At 50.2% G+C, this 20912-nt stretch overlaps 2 protein-coding genes across 2 annotated transcripts; one reads left to right on the top strand and one right to left on the bottom strand.

Moving 5' to 3' along the window:
* The first annotated feature begins 2 nt into the window (after positions 1-2).
* On the top strand, positions 3-8506 carry ORAI1 (ORAI calcium release-activated calcium modulator 1). Its single transcript, XM_026041781.1, has 2 exons — positions 3-308; positions 7348-8506. The coding sequence occupies exons 1-2, from the start codon at positions 195-197 to the stop codon at positions 7900-7902; spliced, it is 669 nt and encodes a 222-aa protein (XP_025897566.1). The 5' UTR covers positions 3-194; the 3' UTR covers positions 7903-8506.
* Positions 8507-10469: 1963 nt separating this feature from the next.
* MORN3 (MORN repeat containing 3) lies at positions 10470-19480 on the bottom strand. Its single transcript, XM_026041833.1, has 6 exons — positions 19371-19480; positions 18603-18780; positions 17773-17930; positions 16036-16195; positions 13707-13891; positions 10470-11613 (listed from the first exon to the last, which is right to left on the bottom strand). Exons 2-6 carry the CDS (start codon positions 18745-18747, stop codon positions 11545-11547), a joined length of 717 nt encoding a protein of 238 aa, XP_025897618.1. The 5' UTR covers positions 18748-18780; positions 19371-19480; the 3' UTR covers positions 10470-11544.
* Between the last annotated feature and the right edge of the window lie 1432 nt (positions 19481-20912).

Here is a 20912-nt window from a genome sequence, read left to right as displayed (position 1 = left end):
AGCGGCAGCAGCGGCGGCGGCAGCGGGCGCGGCCCCAGCACGGGCAGGAGCCGCCGCCGGGCGCCATGGGCTGTTAGCGCAGCTGGCGCCCTCGCTCTCCCGCCGGAAGGAGCCGCCGCCGCCGCTGCCTCGTGCCTCCCTCCCTCTCCGCCCCGCTCGGTTCCTCTTCCCGCCTCGCCCGCCGCCCGGAGCCCATGAGCCTGAACGAGCACTCGATGCAGGCGCTGTCCTGGCGGAAGCTCTACCTGAGCCGCGCCAAGCTGAAAGCCTCCAGCCGGACCTCCGCGCTGCTCTCCGGCTTCGCCATGGTGAGCGGCGCGGGACGGGACGGGACCGGGACGGGACGGGACCGGGACGGGGGGACGCGGCCGCCCGGGCGCCGCCGCGGCCTCCGCCGAGCCCCGCCGCGCAGCCCGGCCCCGGCCCGCAGTTAGTTTTGCCCGCAGTTTTCCCAAGCCCTTCCCCTTAGGAAATCTGGGAAGTTGCTTGATGTGGAGGTGCATGTTTGGCTACTTTTTGGGGGTGCGTGTTTCGGAAGCGCCCGTGTTTCTGGCGCCGGAGGCGGGGGAGGGCGGCCTGGCGACCCGCGCCGCCCGCAGCGCGGCCAGCCCCAAGTCCGTTTGTGCTGCGGGAACTCGCGGCTCGCCACGTCCTGCCGCGCGCGCAGCGCCCGCTCCCGGGCTCTGCCACTGCGGGGGGGGGGGGTTATTCCCCAGCCCCATTTTCTTTCTGACTTTTGCACAGATTTAAAAATACTTGAAAAAAAATGTTTTCATCCCTACGAGCTCTTCCGCAAGCAGCCGCCATCCCGACCGGAGGAGGATGCTTTCTGGAAGCCCGGCCCGCGGCAGCCCTTGCAGCGGTCAGATAAATGTCACTGCTCTGCTCCCCRGGCTAAAAACAGCGCCGGGCGCCCGCCTTGGCCTGAGTGACAGGCGGCCGTGCAGCACCCAGGGGCCGCGCGCCGTGACAGCGGTGACGGCGACAGCGCCGKKSYYGGTGACACCGTTGTGCTCTGGATCCGCTCACGGTGCTGGTGACACTGCTGTGCCTGGAGCCCGCTCACGGTGACGGTGACACCGCTGTGCCCTGCGCCCGCTCACGGTGACAGCGCTGCCACCTGCACCTTGACGCACATGTTCCGTAAGGACTGCCTGAAAGCCATGCTCAGGCTGCTGCACTTTACCTGTTAAATCCCTGCGCTTTCAGAAGCATGTGCCCTGTGGGCGATGAAACCCCCATGGATATASTGGTGCATACGGGGTATGCCTGATTTCGGGTAATTTTGGGGGAAAAAGGCACCTAGTTCTGATTAGGAAAATCTCTGGTAGCCAGAAATGGTAAAGGGGATATTCATAAGAGTCAGGTGTTCTGGGAATTGCCTTGCTCAAAAAAAAAAAAAAAAWYCMWTTTCCCCCCYYTTTTTTTTTTCTTCTTTTGACAAGGCCACTCAGAAATCAACTCCTGATTTCATCAGTTTTGTTGCTATACGCAGTCCTCTAGCTGGGACTTCCTAATTTGTTTTTGAAAAAAGATGAGTTAATTCTTTTAAAAAAATCCTTTAAAATAACTTTGCATTGTACTTACCAATGTCTTGGGCCTTGGGGCACACCTTTGCAGTGTTCCTACATTATGTGTATTCTCTCACAGCTCACCTTTGAACAATTTGCCGATAAAGCACAATCTGATCTTGGATCTAAAATGTAAAACAGCAGCATCAGTTAAGCATCATTGTTCCTCGGTTTTCCTTATCTACACAAGGAACAGAGCCTAGATGACCCATCCAAGACCATCCAGTAAAAGGATGGGAATTGGCAGCAGTGGAATGTGCCTGTTCCATCCTTGCTCTTTTATTAAACAATACTTTCATCCTCTAGTATGAATTACATATCCCCCGGGAACTATTCCTTTATTGTGGGACAAATTACCTAAATAAAGTGATTCCCTCACGATTGTTTAAGTGAAGCCTAGTTAAATGGTGTATGGGGATGTGGGGGGATTGCACAGGTTAGTTATGTGAAGAATATGGAAATGCTTGGCCAAGTTTTGTGTTCACGAGGACTAGGGTTTGGCAGGGAGGATCGGTAAAAACCTGTTTGAATGTGAAATGCAGATTTGGAGCTGCCTGTCACAGCTTGTGGGTGCCTCAGCAGAGCCAATGCCTGTCCCAGGATACAGTTCTGTGTTCTGGATGCTCCCTGGTCTGTGCCGCCAGCAGCATCACCAAACTGCGAGATGCAGCAAAAGAAATTCTCAGCTGCAGCCTCTGTGTAGGCTGTGAACGGCCCGAGGGTTCGGCTGGTTACTCACAGGGTTGTTGTGCTGATCTCCACCTAGCAGAGGCATTTGGTATTTCTCATTTGCACATTCAGTCCTAGGTCTTGATTTTTATTTATCTATTTATTTATGTATCCCTCCGTGCCTGTGTTTATTTCTTAATCTAGGCTACCTCAGTGCTGCGGGCAATATTTAGCAGCCTTTACCATTATAGCTAGTGCTGCATCATCCCTGCACGCTGGGATCAGGAGCTGTAATGCGGACACCGCGGACGAGCTGCTCTGAGTTSAGCAGAACAGACTTGGTGGCTTCATATCATTACACACCGGTGTGGCAGCCCCATCTTACTCGAGTCGCAGATATCGCATGGAAATTGTTAATCACAACAACCATCAAACTGAAAAACTCCTTCCACCCCCATTAATAGCTCTGTGAATAGAAACTCAGCCTAAAATAGGAATCTAAATTATTATACCACCAGGGCACTTGGCTGACTTCATTATTTAGGCTTTTGAGGACTTTGTTTGCCAGACAGTACATTTGACTCCTAAATGGCTCTAACGGTGCAAACTGGCTAGGCTGTCGTCTAAATGGGAATATACAAGCCTCAAACCCTGCGTGTTGTCAGAGAAGTGTCAGCTCTTGCCTTTGAAGTGTGGCCAGGCCGGCTTTGGAAGACGACTTCAGCCATCTCTTGTGAAAGACTGACTGCACTGCTAAATATTTATAAAACGAATTTCCATAAAATTAGTTGGTCTTGCATAGGAAAGACACAGACCCCGCTGCTGCACGGACTCAGCACAGTCCTGCTGCTGCAGAGCTTACTCTGCAGTTGGAAACCCTAAGTGCTCTCTCATTAGGAACTGTTTTAGGCCTGTTTCTCTGAATTGCTAGCAGCATGCAATGGCTGCATTTTGTAACCTGCAGGAAAGCAGCTAGTTTTACGGCTGCCACTGCCTAAAATTGTCCTGCTGTTACACTTGCAGGCTAGAACGGTGCCTTGAAGAACAGCTGGAGTATAAAAGGCCTCTTATATTTGCTTTGAGTCACGAGAGCGGCTTTTCTGTTGCTCCTCGGCGCATCGTGGCCCCCGGGGCTGCGCAGCAGCGTGGAGTGCCCCGGGCTCTGCCGCATCCATCCCGCGCGGCTCCGGGCGCCCGCGGCAGCTCCGGGATGTGGAGCTGCTTTTAAGCCACTGTTATCTGCTCCTGCTGTGCTGTGTAACCGGACCTCGTTCTTGCAGATTTGTTGTATGTAACACCCTGGAGAAGCGCTGCCTCTTGCAGATGCACTCCCTGTGATCATTGGGGTATTCACCTTTTAGTGACACACGCTGCCTGTGTTCTGCTCCTTGCTCCCAAAGCGAGGAGTCGGCTCCGCAGAGAAGGGGATGAGAGGAAGTCTTCTCTAAGTAGCTCACAGCTGATACAGATTTGATTGGGATGAGGCTTTTTGTTTCCTTTTCTGTATGGCAGTAGCTAGTGATTCTTTTGAAAAAGATCCAAGCCTGTGATTAAGTCAAAACCCGTCTGAAAACTGTTCACTGCTGCTGTTGCTTCATGCGAAAACAAGGAGCAGTTTCCCCTTTCTCCTATGTTGAAAAGTCTAGCGTGTCAATGTGACCTGCTACACGGGTGGCTCTTGGTACAGTTCCCCCTTCTGTTTTCCTTCTCACATTGCCTGTCACGTTTTATTTTGCCTGGATACTTTTTCCTGTAGAGAACACAGTCCTGAAACAGAAAATGCCCTTCAAGGTGCACTACGCTGGAGATTGAAACCAAGTGAGGTGAAATCAGTCTTGTGGCTTGTAAAAGAAAGCTGAGAACTGAAGCAGGTCACCGACCCACGTGCTGCAGCAGCAGCGAGCAAAAGGCAGCGAGGCAGCACAGTGCCTTTGCTGTGATTCCGAAGCCGCAGGAGCTCTCCGGGCTTCGTCTGCAGTTGTGTGTGACGGATCCTTGCTCGTAATGGAATATCGTGGTGGAAATTTCATTAGCGCGGCACAGCTCGCTTCTCGCAAAGCTGGAGCTGCTGCTTGTCAGGTGCACCGTGGAAGGGCTCTTGAGAGGCCAGAAACCTTCACACAGCTCAGGATATTTCTTTTTTTTTTTTTTTTTAAAGCAGGAACCTCATTTGAACCACATTTGAGCTCCAGTCCTGCTTCTTAACAGCATGAGAGTCCTTAAACTTTGTCAAGAAGCTGTATTTCAGATTTACAGCTTTGTCGAGGGCTGTAGTCAGCCTGCCAGTCATTTCTGTAGGATGATCTGATGTTAAAGTTAGCTCTTATTTGAGCTGGGGATTAGGCTGGATGACATCTTGAAATCTCTTCTAGCCTGACTCGTTCTTTGATCGTGTAGCAAGGCAGGATGCTTGCAGCAACCTTGCTGGCTGCACAGTAGAAACCAGGAGGCAAATGTTTGAAGAAACTGTAAGAATGGTGAAGGAAACGGGGCTGGAGTGCGTCGTATCGGCCCCTGCCTGACTGGCCTCTGTTCTTGAAAGTTCAGAGAGGATGTGGAGGGGAAAAGCCTCCTGCTGCAGCACGGGGAAGGTCGAGTTTTGCACAGCTCGGGCCCTGCTGGATACGCTCGCTTGGCCTTGGGCTGCAAGGGTGGCTTTGCAAGAGCTGCTGCGATCYGTGCGTTGGAAATGCTGCTGAGAACAAAGGAGACGAGGAGCTTCTCRCCCCTGTCTGAAAACGGGCATGGAGCCTGCTGATGGAAAAGAGCTTTCTGGTCGAGGTGCCTGGCTCGAGGCTGGCCCAGGTAACAAAAAGCTTTGTAACTGGCAAGCGCTGGCAGCCTGTGCACAAGCTCTTTGCAGCCCAGCATGGGCTGGGTTTTTGCTGCTGCCTTTGCTGCGGTCCTGTGAACAGCCCGACACTGCAGTGGGCTCTGCCATCCTTCAGGCACGTTGCATCCCCAGCCCCCCAAAGTCTGCCCTGAAAGGCCCACGAAGCCGTGGGAATGGCGAGACGTGTTCCCTGCTTTCCCCACTCCTCTCGGGGGGTTGTTAACACCAACTGTTACCACATGACTTACAACTGCAGCTTAACTCAGTGCGTCATCTTTTTGCTTAAGGGTGTCTCTGTCCAGCTAATTAGCTTCAGCGTATTCTTTTTTTTTCCCTTCCTGTTTCTGAACCCATGGAAACCTCTCCTGTCTTCTTCCTATACACATACCCTCTGGCTTCCACCTCACATCCTCACTGAGGAGGGTTTAGGAAAAACATCCATCTCCCCTTCTGGGAACTTGCCTTTTGCAAAGAACTGTGAGTGCGTTGGTGGAGCAGCACTTCGTGTGTCTTTTCCCATGAGTGTATCTTGAATGCCACAGCGGGGTTCTTTYACCGTTGCCATTGGAGTCTGTGGCACTGTGACCGCTTTAGAGTTGAGAGAGATATTTTTCCAGATGCTCTCATCTCCCGAGCCGCTAAATTGTACCGTTTTCTTGAAGCAATGACTAGCAACTTGCTAGTACCGAGGCTACTTTCAAGTGCTGTAGATGCCACCCATAATTCTAGAGAAAGCTTGCTTGACGTAAGAGCAGCGTGATATGGTTCAAGCTGGGGGAAGTTACACCCTTCCTGCTCTTGAGGTTAGTTGTGGCAACCGTTGAGCAACAGCCGTGATCTTGCTGAGCCTCAGAATGCTCTTGCTTGGGCCCTACCAAAGCAAGAAGCGTCCTATGCAAAGCATTGAGTTACATACATTGAGTTAATGTATGGCAGCCATATGAACGAAGCCTCGGGTGTGCAGCTGGAGCCCGGGTCTAACCCACTCCGTCGGTGCCCCAAGGTTTTAGGTCCTGCACCTACAACCTGTAGGTTGTGCACATGCTTCAGCCCACCTGCAACGTGGAAGACTTGTGTTGTTAGAGTCATTTTCCTTATCGGTGATACCTGAGTCCAGCTTAGGAATTTTCTAGTGCTGTTTTTAAATGCCAGTTTCTGCTCCCTAAGCCTGATCTGAGTTTATAAAAGGGCTGCGTGTGTCAGTGAAGGGCTGGGCTGCAGAGCATCTTCCCCAGGCAGCGCTGCTTGTCCATAAGCACGGCTGGGAGCTGCTTCCAGAGCTTCCTGCTCTCCGGGAGTCTCTCTGTTCCTGCCTTCATCACAAGAACAGGAGGATTTCTGTTGTGAGCAGCAATTAATTGTTAGTTTGAATGGTACAGGCTGCTCTGCTGCTGGGATGTGGGATCTGAACATGCTGAACCTAGCAATTTCTTCTTTCAGCTTTCCCCTGAAGTTTTTTAAAGAGTGTCAAGCAGCATCCGTACTCTTTGTCTGTACTTTTCTGAGAGGCTGTTTTTTCTTTCCTCCAACCTTCTCTACCCTGGACGTGGTGGAGGCTTCGTGCTCTGGAGCCTGCTTAAATGCTCATTTTGAATGAAGGCATAAAGCTGAGAGGTGATCTTCTTAATGAAAGGTTTCTGCCCTTCAGAACTGCTCAGGTAGAACAAAGATCACATCAAGATTGTGAAGGGCCGTCCACTGCCTTCACAGGCATTCATGTTACCCATACCTACTTCAGAAGGGTTTGTATTCATTCTGTATACATGGGGCACAAAACATTTCCTAATACCCTCTGCAAACCCTACAATCCTTAGTAAAAAAGCAAAAGCTGCCAGTAAAATATACCACAGAAAAGAAAGATTTCACTTACGAATCCAAGTGTGTCGTCCAGCTGTTCTGGGCTAGATGGAAGTGGCAGCGTGGCTGTGCTGTTAACAGCACCTCTCTTTATTGATAGTTTGCTTTACAGCTGAGCAATAAGTATAAAAAGGCCTAAATATGTGTGCTTTGATACCTCTGATATAAATTTTGGCCAGGTGAAAAGCTTGTAGAATAACATGAAGAGAAATTTCAATGTTGGCGATTATTTTGTTTGGATCAGAAGGTACTCCTGACATGTTTGAACTCTTTACATAAGTATTTTTATTGACTAGAATGTGATGTTTAGTTATCCCACAATAAAAAACGGTTGCAAAGAGCGTATTTAAACTCAAAATATCTCTGTCATAATATTATTTGACTGTGGATTATTCTGATTTTTTTCTTTATTTTCAGGTGGCTATGGTGGAGGTCCAGCTAGATGCAAACCATGACTACCCTCAAGGTCTCCTGATAGCTTTCAGTGCCTGTACTACTGTCCTTGTTGCCGTTCACCTGTTTGCACTCATGATAAGTACTTGCATTCTTCCAAATATAGAGGCTGTCAGCAACGTGCACAATCTCAACTCGGTGAAGGAGTCTCCCCACGAGCGCATGCATCGGCACATCGAGCTTGCCTGGGCCTTTTCTACTGTTATTGGGACTTTGCTTTTCCTTGCAGAGGTGGTGTTACTCTGCTGGGTGAAGTTTCTCCCCTTAAAGAATTCATCCCAGAACAGCAGCTCTACCATCACATCAGGAGAGGCAGCAGCCATCGCATCAACATCTATTATGGTTCCCTTTGGACTGATCTTCATTGTGTTTGCAGTCCACTTCTACCGCTCCCTGGTGAGCCATAAAACAGACAGGCAATTTCAAGAACTCAACGAACTGGCTGAATTTGCCCGGCTCCAGGATCAGCTGGACCACAGAGGCGATCCCATCTCCCCAGGTGTTAGCCACTTTGCATAAACCTGTACTTACAGAAAATAAATGCACTATTCTGCTTCTGCCTTGCCATGTTGACTCCCCCTGCATGAACTGGTTCAACTATAGATTTGTTTTTAAAGAGAGATTTATAAATGTTGTCTTAGCGTTTTTAAGGGGAAAAAAAGAAGAGTGTTGTTGTCATACCACTGTGGATACCTGCCTTCTGGAGGAATGGATGGTGGGGTAATCGTGAGTCTTCCTCCCCTAACGAGTCCTCTGCAGATTGCTTCTTGTTACTCGTGAATGGTGGCTACATAAATACATGGAGAATAACACTGTAATTTTTGGTCTTTGTTAGGGTTGGATAGAGAAGCACTTTTCCTCTTTACTTGATGTTGGCATTTACTAGAAGATACTGCTTGTCCAATACATGTTGCATGGCATGATACAAATTACTTGGGATACGCAGCAATTAGCACTTGGTTTCGGTGCTAGCGCTGTGCTCTCTGGAAAGCCTGACAGATGGTGGAGCGAAAGCTTTCCCACCGCTTTCCCCGCTGTGTTTTGCTGCCAAGTAATTATTACTTCACTGATTTCTCTAGCGCCTTTTCCCATGGCAGTTACACATTTTATAGCCCCCAAAATACCCATGATGAGTCTTACTGTGGTGTGGTACGGCCACACGCRTTGGACTGAGACTCTATGCCTCGGTGGAAGAAAATAAAAGCAATAAGTGTTTTAAGGTTCTCATGAGTTGGCGGTATCTGATGATAAGAATAGCCTGTTTTTCCATTTAGGAGTTCTTTTTTATATATATCTGTATATATATATATATACACGTGTGTGTGTGTGTGTGTATATATATATATATATATAAAAAAAAAGGAACTAGATGGAAATAATCACTGGATAAATTTCCTCTGCTTGAAAATCAGAATCACTACTGTTTTTTTCCAAGCCAAAGTGGTAACTATTTTATACTTTTATACAAATAAATATATATATTTTTAATAAATCCTCAGATACAAGTAGCAAAAGGTGCTTTATGTGTTGGATTCCCAAGTAATTAGCTATGCCTTGGTCTTCCTTGTTCAGAAAGTCATCTGTTTGATGAGGTGTTGTATTTAAAGATGGTTTAACTTTTTTGCTTCCAAAGGGTCTGGAGACTACTTCTCTTTATGTAGATGTATTTATCAGAATATATTATTTGTAAATAATATTGCTGCTTACCTTTGGATACATATATCTTGCCAGAGTGAGGCTACTGTGTCAACTCCTGTTTTTCCTCCTGAAGCAAAAAACTTCCATTTGGTCCCTTAGATGTGAGGTTTGTCCAAGGAAGATGGGGGTGTTTGTCCTGGGCTGCTTCAGAATCCATGCAATCCCAACTCTCTGGGAGCTCTTCCTCTGTGGAGAAGCTGTTGGCTTTAATATGCATGAGTCCTTTGRAACATGGACGCTGAGACCAGATGAAATCCCGCGGTCCTGGCTGGAATTCCCGTCGTGGCTCCGTGTGGAGCACAAGGAAGGATGTGGCCCCGAGACGTCTCAGSCCAGGCTGCATCCCGGCGTGTCCAGCTGTACTGTCACCTGCGGGATGCGCTGGCAGGGCCAAGGTGCCCAAGCACCCCGCGAAGCACCGGGGCTGCTCGTGGTGTCAGTGACGCTGCCAGGGCTGCCCTTCCTGGGCTGAAAACCTGGGCTGCTTTCCAGCGTTGTTCTTCGGGCCAGGGGGTCTCTTCACAAGCAGCAAACGGCTTCCATTTGCCATTTCTCACAAGTCCTTCTGGTGCACACGCACAGGACAGCCTGGATTTTCTCTAGCTCTACCATTCAATTATGCTTCGGATACTAAAAACACTGTTTCTGATATAATTCTGATGATGAGAATTGGGGCTACAACCCCATGGTTGGTTGTTTGGGGAACGCTGGAAGGATTACATTAGTAAAGGCATTAAAAAAGCAGCATTCCAAGCCATGAAATCTTCCCAGCAGGCACAAAGTGGCCTTGTGCATCCTTTACTAAATGAGGTTCCCKTGGGGAAAAGGGGCTCCTAGAGCCTTGATAAAGGAAGCAAATCTGGCTCAATGTACACCCCAGAACAAAAGGCTAGAAAGATGCTGTCAGGCTTAAATTACACTTCTGTCTGTAAATTACATACTTGAGTTGTAGTTTTATTATGAATGGAGGTCCAGAAAATGTATTTTCCTAGCTTATTTTATAAAACTACTTGCTGTCCTGTGTAAGTAGCTGATTTTATTTTGTGGGTCTTCTCCAACACGTCAAGAAGTGGGCATTTTTGGCTTGGAAAGTAGGGAATTAGAAGCTAGCGGGGCAATCTTATTTTTAACTTTTTAAAGCTGGTGGGTTCCAAGCCGGTGGGGCTGTTGCTACAGCTGCTTTTCTGGCTATTTTCTGCACTTGAAACTCTAGTATTGAGGATATTTTCCAGTCATGGAAATGGTCACGGAAGTTGCACTTTGGGCACAGTCTGCAGCTGCGATAGAGTCAGTATCCAGGATCAGGAGTGCACTGGGAGTGCACTCAGAGTGCTGTTTATTTTTTTCTTGTTTAAATCTCTTATTTATACTAATGGTATTAAGCACTTACCTCAAGCATTTTAAATGTGGTTATTGTACATCACTGATTTAGATATAAAATACTTAAAATAATGGAATAAAAATACACTCAATTGTTGCTGATTATTTGTCACGTAGATGCCTAAAAATCTGCTTAACTTTATGTTCCTTATTGTTCTGCAGCTTGTGTTGTGGTAATGGTAAATGTGGATTCCTGAGAGTGTCTTGAACGCATTCAGCTACTCATTTCATGAGTATAAGGATAAAATGTCCTGCTCACAGGCACAGGTATGAAGAATGTAAAGTATTTGGCCTGCTTTTCCTCCTGCCAGCCCTGCTTAAATCTTGGAACTAAGACCGCTGTGTTGTTGTTGTTCTCCCAGAGTGCAAATACAAAAGTAGGTTATCTTTCAGATGCAGAAGCACAAACAGGTAAGGGGCCAAGTGATCTGTAAACAAGTCTTGGGGCACTCAGAAATCCAGTTTAAATCAGATGAACCGATTAGAGCGTCGCCCACGGCTTGTTTGGCACCTCAGCACGGGGCCAGGCGCAGGGGTAACGCAGGAGCAAAGTGCTTTACATCAGTGACAGCATTAATGGCAACGGGATCTCCTCAGCTACAAAAGACATGAAAGGCATCTCAGTCCCCAGGTAGCTGTTGCATTGAGTTACTCTGGCAGGGAAAAGGGCTTATTTGCCTTAGAAAAATGCAACGGTTTCTATTCTGTGCTATAAAAGCAGAGCCTTGGAGAACTGCAGTCAGTGTGAAATACGTGGGGACCAACATGTGAGCTAGTTCCTTACAGGAGGAGTAACCCATACAGGAGTGAGCAACAGGTCCCTGTGCTGTGTTCCAGCATTTTGCTGTTTTTTGAAATCCCTGGGGTTGGTAGGAGGTCTCTGAGCAAAGCCACAGGCAGGGTGGAGGTGGTGTTGAGAAATGCAGTTTAAATCAGGAGAACCTGATTTGAGTTCCTGAGGGAAGAGAGGGCGGCCGACCCCAATCCAACAGGCCACAGTGCAGAGCTGAGCCACAAATGAGAAACTCGGGGTTTTGCCCTTATCTTGCATCCTTTTTTTTCTTCTTCAGGATCCAGTTACTATTATTTCTGGCTGTCATCAAACATTGCTTGGGCCTCCTCTAAAACACCATCTGGATCAGCGAGTTCGATCTAAATAAAAAGAACACAAATCAATTATGCAGTGTAGCTGAGGAAGCAGAGGGCTTATAAATACTGATTACTTCAGCATTAGTGGAGAGTTACCCGTGGAGCAGGGCTTTTAGTTTATATCGCAGCCTTTCAATTACCATTTCAGAAACACTGCTGCACTTTTCTGCTTTTATTAACGTTTGGGATGTCAGTTTGTCTCCTTGCAGTAGCTATGTGTGGCACGCATTGTTTCCCTTTCAGCAATGCCATTTTCCTGCACAAAACTTKGATTTGCAGCCCCTTGGTCACACTGGTAGCTCCAGTAGGTGAGTACCTTGTGTCACCTGAGTGAGCATCAGTAAAGCAGGTGAAACAGGTGTCACTTGAGTCCAAAGTGCTGCGTGTAACTGGATGTGGTCTCCAAGCCTTGTGTTACTGACCGGGAATTTGTCACCTGAGGCCAACTTGCTTTATAGCCACATGTTTTCTGGGAGGTTCAAATTTGCTTTTCGCCCAGGCAGAAAGGATCCAGTGTTTTCTTAGTTTTGCTTTCTGAAGTCTTGGCTCAGTAACTATAATACAAATATCCTGATCCGTCGTGTTGAGCCTTTCCTATGCACAAGGACACACTTTCACCCTACATCTACATTTCTTTAACAGTTTCTTGTGGAGGAAATTTAACAAAGGCCTAATAAACATCTGAACTATTTTTTTCCTTTACCTGTTATTTCCTTCATATTTTGAGAGTTAAATGACTCTCTTCCAATTAAAAGTGTAGGAACAACAGCAAAAGTTGATGTTTTCTTTTTGTTCACAGAGTAGAAAGAAAACTGGGTCGTATCTTMGTCTTTGGGGAGTTTAAATAAACAGCTAGGCCTGAACATCCTGCCTTAGCAAGACGGTAAGTCAGTAATTCATCCAGCTACTCTGGGGCTAGGCCGTTGAAGAAGCAGATCTCCTGGGTAACCCTGGATGAACCTCTTAGGATAAACATTCTGAGCTACAGAAGTACTGCGCCTTGCACGCTTCTTGCAACCAAGGACTGGGCTGTTTCTCTCTGTTGAGTTGGTGTTTATTATTTTACACTGCTGTGGTGTACTTAGCACTTGGAGAATTCACTGATTGTCAAAAATGCTTGGAGAGCCTGTGCTGGGGAAAGTAGATTTAAAACAGGAGGAGGAAACTAAGGATGCAGTAAAGAAAGGGAGTTTTGGTGCAGCTTGCWCAATACTGACTGCAACAACCTTGTCCCTTTGCCTGTTGTGAGGGACCAGGGAGCCAAACACATCTGATCCTGTGGGCCACGGCCATGCTGTTCCCTGCAGGATTGGAGTGCTGCAGCCCTGCATGTTCTGACCAGGCCTTGAAGCTGTGCATCTTGCTAAGAGATGATGGGAGCTTATTTGGGACGTAGGGCTCTGATGTATCCACCAGCCTGGGTACCTCCCATGGCAGTGGGTGCCCGTGGGCTCCATCGTGCTTGTCACAAACCTGGGAGGATGACTAGGGATGGCTCCCATGTCAATCAGCTGCTTCCTCAAGGGACAAAGGGAGCAGAAGACGCTGGTTCTTGGATATCCCTCCATCTCTCTGCCTTAAAGCAGGTGGGAAGCCGGGCCCTGTTGCCCACCAGGCTGGTGGACCCAGAAGAGCCCCTAACTCAAGGTGTCTGTGCAAAGGACGTAGTTGAGGGCAGCATCACAGCTGCTGGGCAGTTTGTCTGCGTGGGCAGTTTGGCTTGGAGAAACCATCTGGTTTTGACGTAAATCCCCCTATTGTCTCTGCCTCTATTGTCCCTGTTTCCTTTGTGCTGGTCCAGGTCTCTAGGCAGTTTAGGTGCATGAGAACTATGGTTTTCTCAGATGTGCAGCAAATAACAGAGGCTCCAGTGTGGGGCTTTCACAGGTCGCTTGGTGCTAAATAGGCTTTTTGTCCCCAAAGGGCCATTTGGGACACAGCTGGCCAAGAGAAGCTGAGCACACAGGCAGCGAGCCTGGAGCCCGCGTGAGCAGTTGCTCGGAGAACGAAGCGCTACCTGGATGGATGCCTTGAGCTCTGATGAATGTTGTTAACGAAAAGCATCGTTAGGAAAAATGAAATTTCYAGGTAATTACCTTAGGAATTGGATACTGAGTCGGGGTAGGAGCTTCATCTCTGCCAAAGTCAATCATAGTTCCATATTTTGGTATATCCGCTGCCCAGACACCTTCAAACAACTGTCCTGTGTCCAAGTAGAAAAATTTCCCTGGTCCATGCTTCTTTCCTTCTTTCCAGCCTCCTTCATACCGATTTTCATTTGCTGCAATTAAATACAGGAACAAACTGTGAAATTTTCACCATTTCATTAGGTGGCTACCCAGGAAACCAATCAACAGAGAAAAGCAACAGAAGAGCAGATCATCTGTTTGCCTCCTGATCTGTCCCTGGCTGGTAATTGGAGAGAGGTGCAGCGGGTTGCGGCGTTTGGTTTTAAGTGTGCCCTATTTGCTGTGCCTTGGAATGAGAAAACGCTGCAGCTAAAGCCCACACTCCTGGAACATTAGATGCACTCACTCTCTTTGTTCTTCTGGTGATATCATGTTTTTTCCTGTATATTCTGAGCAAGTGAGCTCGGGATAAGGAATGAGCAGCTGAATCGCTCCTAATGACATGAAAAATCACAGGCCACCAGTTTCAGAGTTGCCACAGCCACTGATCACCCTGGAAGTGCAGCTTGGAGAAGTTTGCTCCTCTGGGCAAGGAACAGTAGCACCGTGTGAGCGGTCAAAATAATCTTAAATTCAAATAATCCTTGTAGTTTTATTTTTCCTCAAKGAACCACAGCTCAGGAATTGCTGTGAAGGTCCAAGCAGTTCATGCACACAGCTACAGGCTGTTTTTCCAGMTGTACTGGATCTCCCTGTGTTTTTCTGCAAGTTGGGAGAGATTTTGGGGAGGCAACAAGCTGTTCTCCATGAGTCCATTGGTGGATGGGAAAGGCCTGCTGCAAACGCAGAGCTGCAAGCGAAGCAGAGCACGTTGGTCCAGTGGAGCTGGCTGAGAAGKGCAACCACGTCCATGCCTGTGTGGGCTGGCAAATATCCAGGTGCCCCTGTTTTCACTGGGAGATTCCTCTCCTGTCTCTTTTCCAAGACAGTTTTCCAGTATTTTCTGGCCCAAACGCACAGGGATTTTGTGCCTTTCAGCTTCTTGGTGGAAATGCCCTTGGGCGTCCRAGGGATCCCTGGTTTCCTGCGGCAGGAGGTGGGGCAGGGGGGCTGCTGCTCCCAACACGGAGCTGCCACGAGCTGCTCCTCACCCGCCTGCCCTGGGCTGCAGCGGCCCCCTGAGCGCCATCGCCCGCCCGGGAGCGCTGCCAGCGCCGGCAATTTGATCTGGAGCTGCAGCTCATGGTGACCCACCAAAGAGCTCCTTCCCTTTCACCCTCATGGAGCTGCCGGCACCTGGGCCYGCTTCCAGCGGCTGAGCTCAATGCATTAAGCTTACGGGTACCAAGTAATTGCTCCAGCTAATTTTAACCCAAAGGAATCCAGCTCGCAGCCACCTCCAGGCTGTGCTTGAAGTCACTGGGAATGGACACAGAGCTGTGTCCAYAGAGCAGTGAATTTATGATCCACCAAGAAGGACTTGGACTGGACCCATGGAGGTGACGGTTAYGGGAGCCGAGCGCATCGGGCAGGTGACTTCCCTGCATGAATTTTATCARGAGATATTGGCCCAAAGGGAATCCACAGTGGGCACTGGCCGTCCTGCCTCACCCAGGGTGCTTAGCAATGGCCCTGCTAGTCCTCCTCGCTGCTGGGCTTAGTGACCTCCTAGCCTTGAGCCTGCTGCAAGGAGAAACAATAGATGGATAACGTGCCAGAGCCGCAAACATCCCTGGGACAGAGCGTCTTGYAGTGCAGAGCTTCGGGATTCTTGGCTTTGGGGACAAATGGATTAAACTGTAAGCAAAATTAAAAAAAAAAATCCAARTTTCTCTTCTTGTGATGAGACTGTTCCCAGCCCATCTCTGACACGCTTGGTGTCATTCCTGGGAAGGATGGAGCTCAGGAAACCCCTCTGTTCATGCGACAAGAGCTAGCATTRGAAGCGAGAGCGGGCATGGAGCTAAGGCCGAAACGTCCCTTTTCTTATCCTGGAAACCGGATTCCCCTTTGGTGTGTGGGAGCAGGGAAGCAGGCCTGGCAAAGCGCCCAGCTGGCAGGAGGGATTTGCCTATTATCTCTGCCCCAACCATCCCCGCTGTTTCAGCGTAAATGACAGCAAGGAAAAGCTTTGGTGCGCGTGGGCTCAAACAAAGCCCGCCAGGGAATGACACCAGGGAAAAACAAGAGGGAATGACGGGGGGGGATGACAGGAGGGAATGACAGGAGGGAATGACACGAGGGAATGACAGGAGGGCGCAACAGAGGGGACAGCGCGGGCGCAGGGGGCACTCACGCAGGCGCAGCATCCCCTGCCCGCACGGCCGGTCCCGCAGCCACTGCCCCTCGTAGATGGAGCCGTCCCCGTAGTACATGCGGCCCCAGCCGCTGCGCTGCCCGCCGCTCCACTCGCCCTCGTAGTACTCCCCGCCGGGGTAGAACGTCGTCCCGTAGCCCTGCACGGGGCACACACGGCCCATTAGCAGCCCTGATGTTTTTTATGCATGTTTAGTGCTAGCCCTTCGCGTGCCTAAGGAAGTGAGAGGTAATAGCTGGGTTGTTTTTTGCAGAATGATCTTGCTCCTGTGATAAAATCTGCAGTTTGTGACTCAGTGTGATATTTTTGGTGTGATTGTTGCTACCATTTAGTTAAAAAGGGGGTTTACTAGTACATAAATCTGCGCAGGACATGTAGCATAAAAAAGGCCTGTCTCTTCAAGCAGGAATTTTCTGCCTCGTGGCCGTGGTTACATTTGCTGCAGACTGGTCAGCCCAGGCCCTGCAAATCCTCCCCTAGGCTGCCCAGGGGCCTCTGAGTGACGCTCACTGCAGAACTGATTCTGCCTTGTGCTCTGTAAGCCCAGGATCCCTGAGAAGTACTGGCATAACAGCAGCGGAGTTACTCCATAGGAGGAAAGCACGAGTTTCTCGCCACAAAAAAAAACCCCAAAATCAGTTCTGGAAAGAACTGATCTTTCTGAGCATGAATTTTATTAAACATCATGGCTGTAAATGGGAGGTTTTCAGAGCAGAAAAAAAAATCCTCCTAGTAATGCCTGGATATCACGATAAATCTCTCTCCAAAGCTCAATCATCCCAAACATATTCTCAGGGAATGAGACAGGAGAGACTCGAGCCACRGAGCCGCCCACCTGCCAGGGCCGCCAGAAGCTGCTCCCTGCATCTAGGGCCAGACACAAAAGGCAGTGCAGGCTGCCCACGGCCAGAGCAGCAAATGCTCCAAAAAGGGTTTTGCACCAAAGATCCAGATCACCTTTTTTAACAGATTTTTACCAGACCACTTGCTCATTAGGTTGGCTTTAGAAAAAATGGAGATTTACATGGCAGCCTTAACTTGTAAATCAGCGTGGCTTATTTGTCCAATGCCACTGCCCAACTTGGGAAAGAGCAGCTCTGGGCGGGTGTGCTGCTGGGCTGTGCCGTGCTTGTAAGACCTGCTCTATCGACAAGTTCCTCTGGCCGATTGAAACACAGTAGTCATTAAACTAATGGGTGTGGAAGATTAAGACACAGGATATCAAACACAGCTAAGCTGCAGGTGAAGAGGCAGCATTGGGTCCTACAGGAGCTGTCTGGAGGCCGGGCGGGATTGCAGATGCCCCTGGACACATTCCCACACTGAAAACCCCGGGCACGAGCAGGTTGGGGGGAATCTCGATCTTCCTGCTTCTCCCAGAATATTTCTTCCCTGTTGCTGGCTTTGGGAGGTGATGCAGCTCCCACAGTGCCTAAAGTGGGAAAGGGAATAAAGTTGGGTCAGCCAAAGCCGGTGGGGCTGGGAGAAGACTCTCCCCTGTGGGAATAGAGGCCAAAATAAAAAAKCTGCAACTCCTGCTTTCATTTTCTTGTGCCACAAACTCATTTCCCTGAAATCTCTCTGCACCTTCTATTCAGGCTTGGAGTACAGATGTTTTTGGAAAAAATCTGTGTTTAAAGTGACTTTTTCACATGCGCGCACCCATCTCTTCCCCATATTTTGGGGTAGGGTAGGGGGAGGCCAAGGAAAACTCACGCATTTTTTGTCGTTTTTCCACCAGCCTGTGTACACCTTCTTGTACTCCTTGGTGACAGGGTCAGGGACGCTGTACGAGCCATAACCATCCCGTTTCCCAAACTTCCAGTCACCCTTATAGATGGCTCCGGTGCGTTTCCAGAGCTGCGTGCCCTTGCCTGGTGCGAAGGAGAATGGGAATCATGTCCAGAGTGTCTCCAGGGCTGCCCTCAGGGCTGGCTGCGCGTCCCGATGCCGCCACAGGAGCAGCAGAGCGAGGTGCTGCTGCTGCCAGAGGYGCCCGGGCCGCGGGAGAGCCCTGCGCCCGCGCCACGGGCCGCTTTACGGCTCAGAGTTGGTTCAGCTGCCCAAGCTGGATGCGTCATTAATCTGCACCATGGGCTGCCTGGGTGGCCTGTGGTGAACGAGCTTCAGCTCCCCAAACCTCAGTTTGCTGCTTGTAAACCAGCCTGGCGTGGCCTGGCCGCTCAGCGCTGCGTCCAGCTCTCCTCTCCGCACAGATGTGCTTTCATCCTGAGCACAGGCCAAGGTTGGAGCCAAAGTTATCCCTCCCGAGGACAAGTGTGTTCTTAGGGGGTAGCTCTGCCTTAATCTAGGTGTTTCCTGCCCTTGCTCTGCAGCGGCGCGCAGGCAAAATCCTTTCTAGTTACTGATCAGTGATACTTCTGAGCACACGTTTGCCTGGCCTAAATACCTGCCTAAATACCGTAGCATTTATATCCTAACAACCAGACTGTGGCACACGGATGAACATCTCCAAGTGCTGCCTGCCTCCTGCCCTAAGGACTCTCCCAGACATCTACACCGGCACCCTGGGAGCAGGATCTCACCGTGCTTCAAGTTGTCCTGCCACTCGCCCGTATACTGGTCCCCGTTCACAGCGTACACCGTGTGCCTTAATCCACTTTTCTGCGCTTTCCTGTCCCACTCGTGCCAGAGAGGCTCTACAGGTGCTGGGACTTTCACAAGGGGCATCTTTTTCTCGGCTGGAGGCAGGAGCAAGCAGTCCTGGAAGCAAAAAAGGGGGATGTTATCCCTGCACGTAGGGAAACAGCAGCCTAGTTGTGAGGGGCACTTGAATACGTAGTGACCCACGTTGGTCACTAAGTCTGCCTTTAATGGGCAGGATAAAAGTGCAATGAGCAGGAGGGCGCTCTTAGCAGCTCCCCGTTCAGCAGGGAGGGGTGGCCAAAGCCTCAGGGGTGAGAGTGGTCTCCTGGGATCTCTGAATAAATGCCGACTTAAATAAATGGCAATAAGAAGCCTAGCTGGATCCCAAGGGCGGCAGGAGCCCTGCCTGCACGGGATGCGCTCCACTCCTGTCTCCTGGGCTCCCCCTCCTGTCCTCATCCTTGCAGACCCTGAGGAGCCTTGGAGGCCAGAGAAAGGCTGATGCTTCTGGGCATGGCTAAGGGAAGAAAGCCAGAAACTGGAACTGGGAAAACAAGTAGTTCTGATTCATTTCTAATGCTCCAGGTGGCTGTGGAGGGAAGGTGGTTGTTCAAACCCCACAGGGGGGATGCTATTGCTGAAAGCCCTTCTGTGAGGGCCTCCCAGGGCCGCTATTCCTCAGATCYGTTTGCTCCGCTCCTCCTTACCACCGGGTGCTGGCGAGGCAGATGCAGGGCCGCGATTGTGAGCTCAGGCCTCGGAAGCGGGGAAAGTTCAGGAAACGCCGCAGCAACCCGGAGCAGTGCCACTGCTGGCGGCCTCGAGGCGATGTCACCCCATTTTTTGGTCTCCTCCTAAATTCAAAGGATAACACTTAAAAACCRAAACCGAGTTTTCACTTTGGTGATCCACCCAGCACATCCTGCGGGCGCAGCCTGCGTGGGGCAGCGCAGACCAAGAGAGGGCTTCTTTCCATATGGCTGTTCCAAACGGGAGATATCGGGGCTGCATTTGCAGAGGGGGCCCCTCGGTCGGCACTCGGGGCGCTGGAGGCAGCTCCTTGGGCTGCAGCTCCCGCTCCGGCGGCTAGAGGCTGCTGCTGCCGCTCCAGTCTGCGCGTCTCTGAACTGGTCCGCGCGGAGCCCGTGTCCTCCCGAGATCCTGCTGTGTGCTCTTCATAGCTGAGGCTGCCTGAGTAGCGTCTCTGGGATTGCAGGAGGAAGGAAAACTGGAGGAAATCAGAAGTATTGGAAGAAATGCTGTCTCGGTTTGTTTGACCCTATGGGAAGCCATTTTTTTCTTGTCTCTTTACAGCAATCCACAGCAAGGCAATTTAAGTAATTAAAAATAATTTAACCTCAAAGAAAATTAACCATGCATTAATAAAGGGCAATTTGAAAAATACAACTGGCTGCAAAGGGGAGCCCCTGGCTGCCCTGAGGACCTCCTGGGGAGCCCAGCCCTTCACCCCTGCACCACTGAGGTCCCCAAAAGCTGCAGGAGGTCCAGGGTGAACCAGAAGTGGCTCTGCCAGGATGGAAGACAACCCGGTGCAGGCAGAGCATCGGGCCATGCTCCGGCTCTTTATGTGGAAGCCAGTCTCTCTCTTGGACCTTTCTGGGAGGTTTGGGCTTGGGAATGGTGGGAGGGCAGCAACATGTGTCTGTGTTGCCGCTGGCCCCACACAGAGCGACGCGCTGCCCCGTGCTCACATGGCTGTGGCCAAGCCCCTGGGCTGCCCGCAGGACCCCGCGCCGCCCCAGATCCCTCTCTGCACAACCAGGGGTGCAGCTGGCCCCGTCCCGCAGGGCCCCACAGCACCAACCTGGTGGGACGCCGGGCGCGCGGTCCCTCCKGTGCCACCGTCTGCCTGTAGCTGCCGAGTCGTCATAGCAACTCCAGCAAACTCCCGGAAGGACCGCGGAGCCGGCCCGCGGGCTCGGCCTTCCCAACAGGAGGGATTTGCAGAGAGAAAGCGGGTGTGAGGGATAAGGGAGACGKATTCACCTGCAAGATGTGCTGGTTCTGCCTGATTTTGTCCCTCTGCTTTGCTCTGTGCACCAGCACTTTTGGAAGGGGAATCTGCAGGCGGGGTGTGCCACGGCGGAGCTGGAGCAAACCTCACCCTCCTGCACCACAACCGGCTGCCTCATCCCGTCTTTCCTAGAAAAAAGCTTTGAGAGAAACATATGTTGGGATTTGCTAAAGGTGAAGAGTGTGACAACAACATACTTTGGAAGTGGGACGTT

The sequence above is a fragment of the Nothoprocta perdicaria genome, unplaced genomic scaffold (genome assembly GCF_003342845.1).
Source record: "Nothoprocta perdicaria isolate Ctin4 unplaced genomic scaffold, notPer1 scaffold_294, whole genome shotgun sequence".
Taxonomy (NCBI): Eukaryota; Metazoa; Chordata; class Aves; order Tinamiformes; family Tinamidae; genus Nothoprocta; species Nothoprocta perdicaria.
This window is presented reverse-complemented; position numbering and strand designations above follow the sequence as displayed.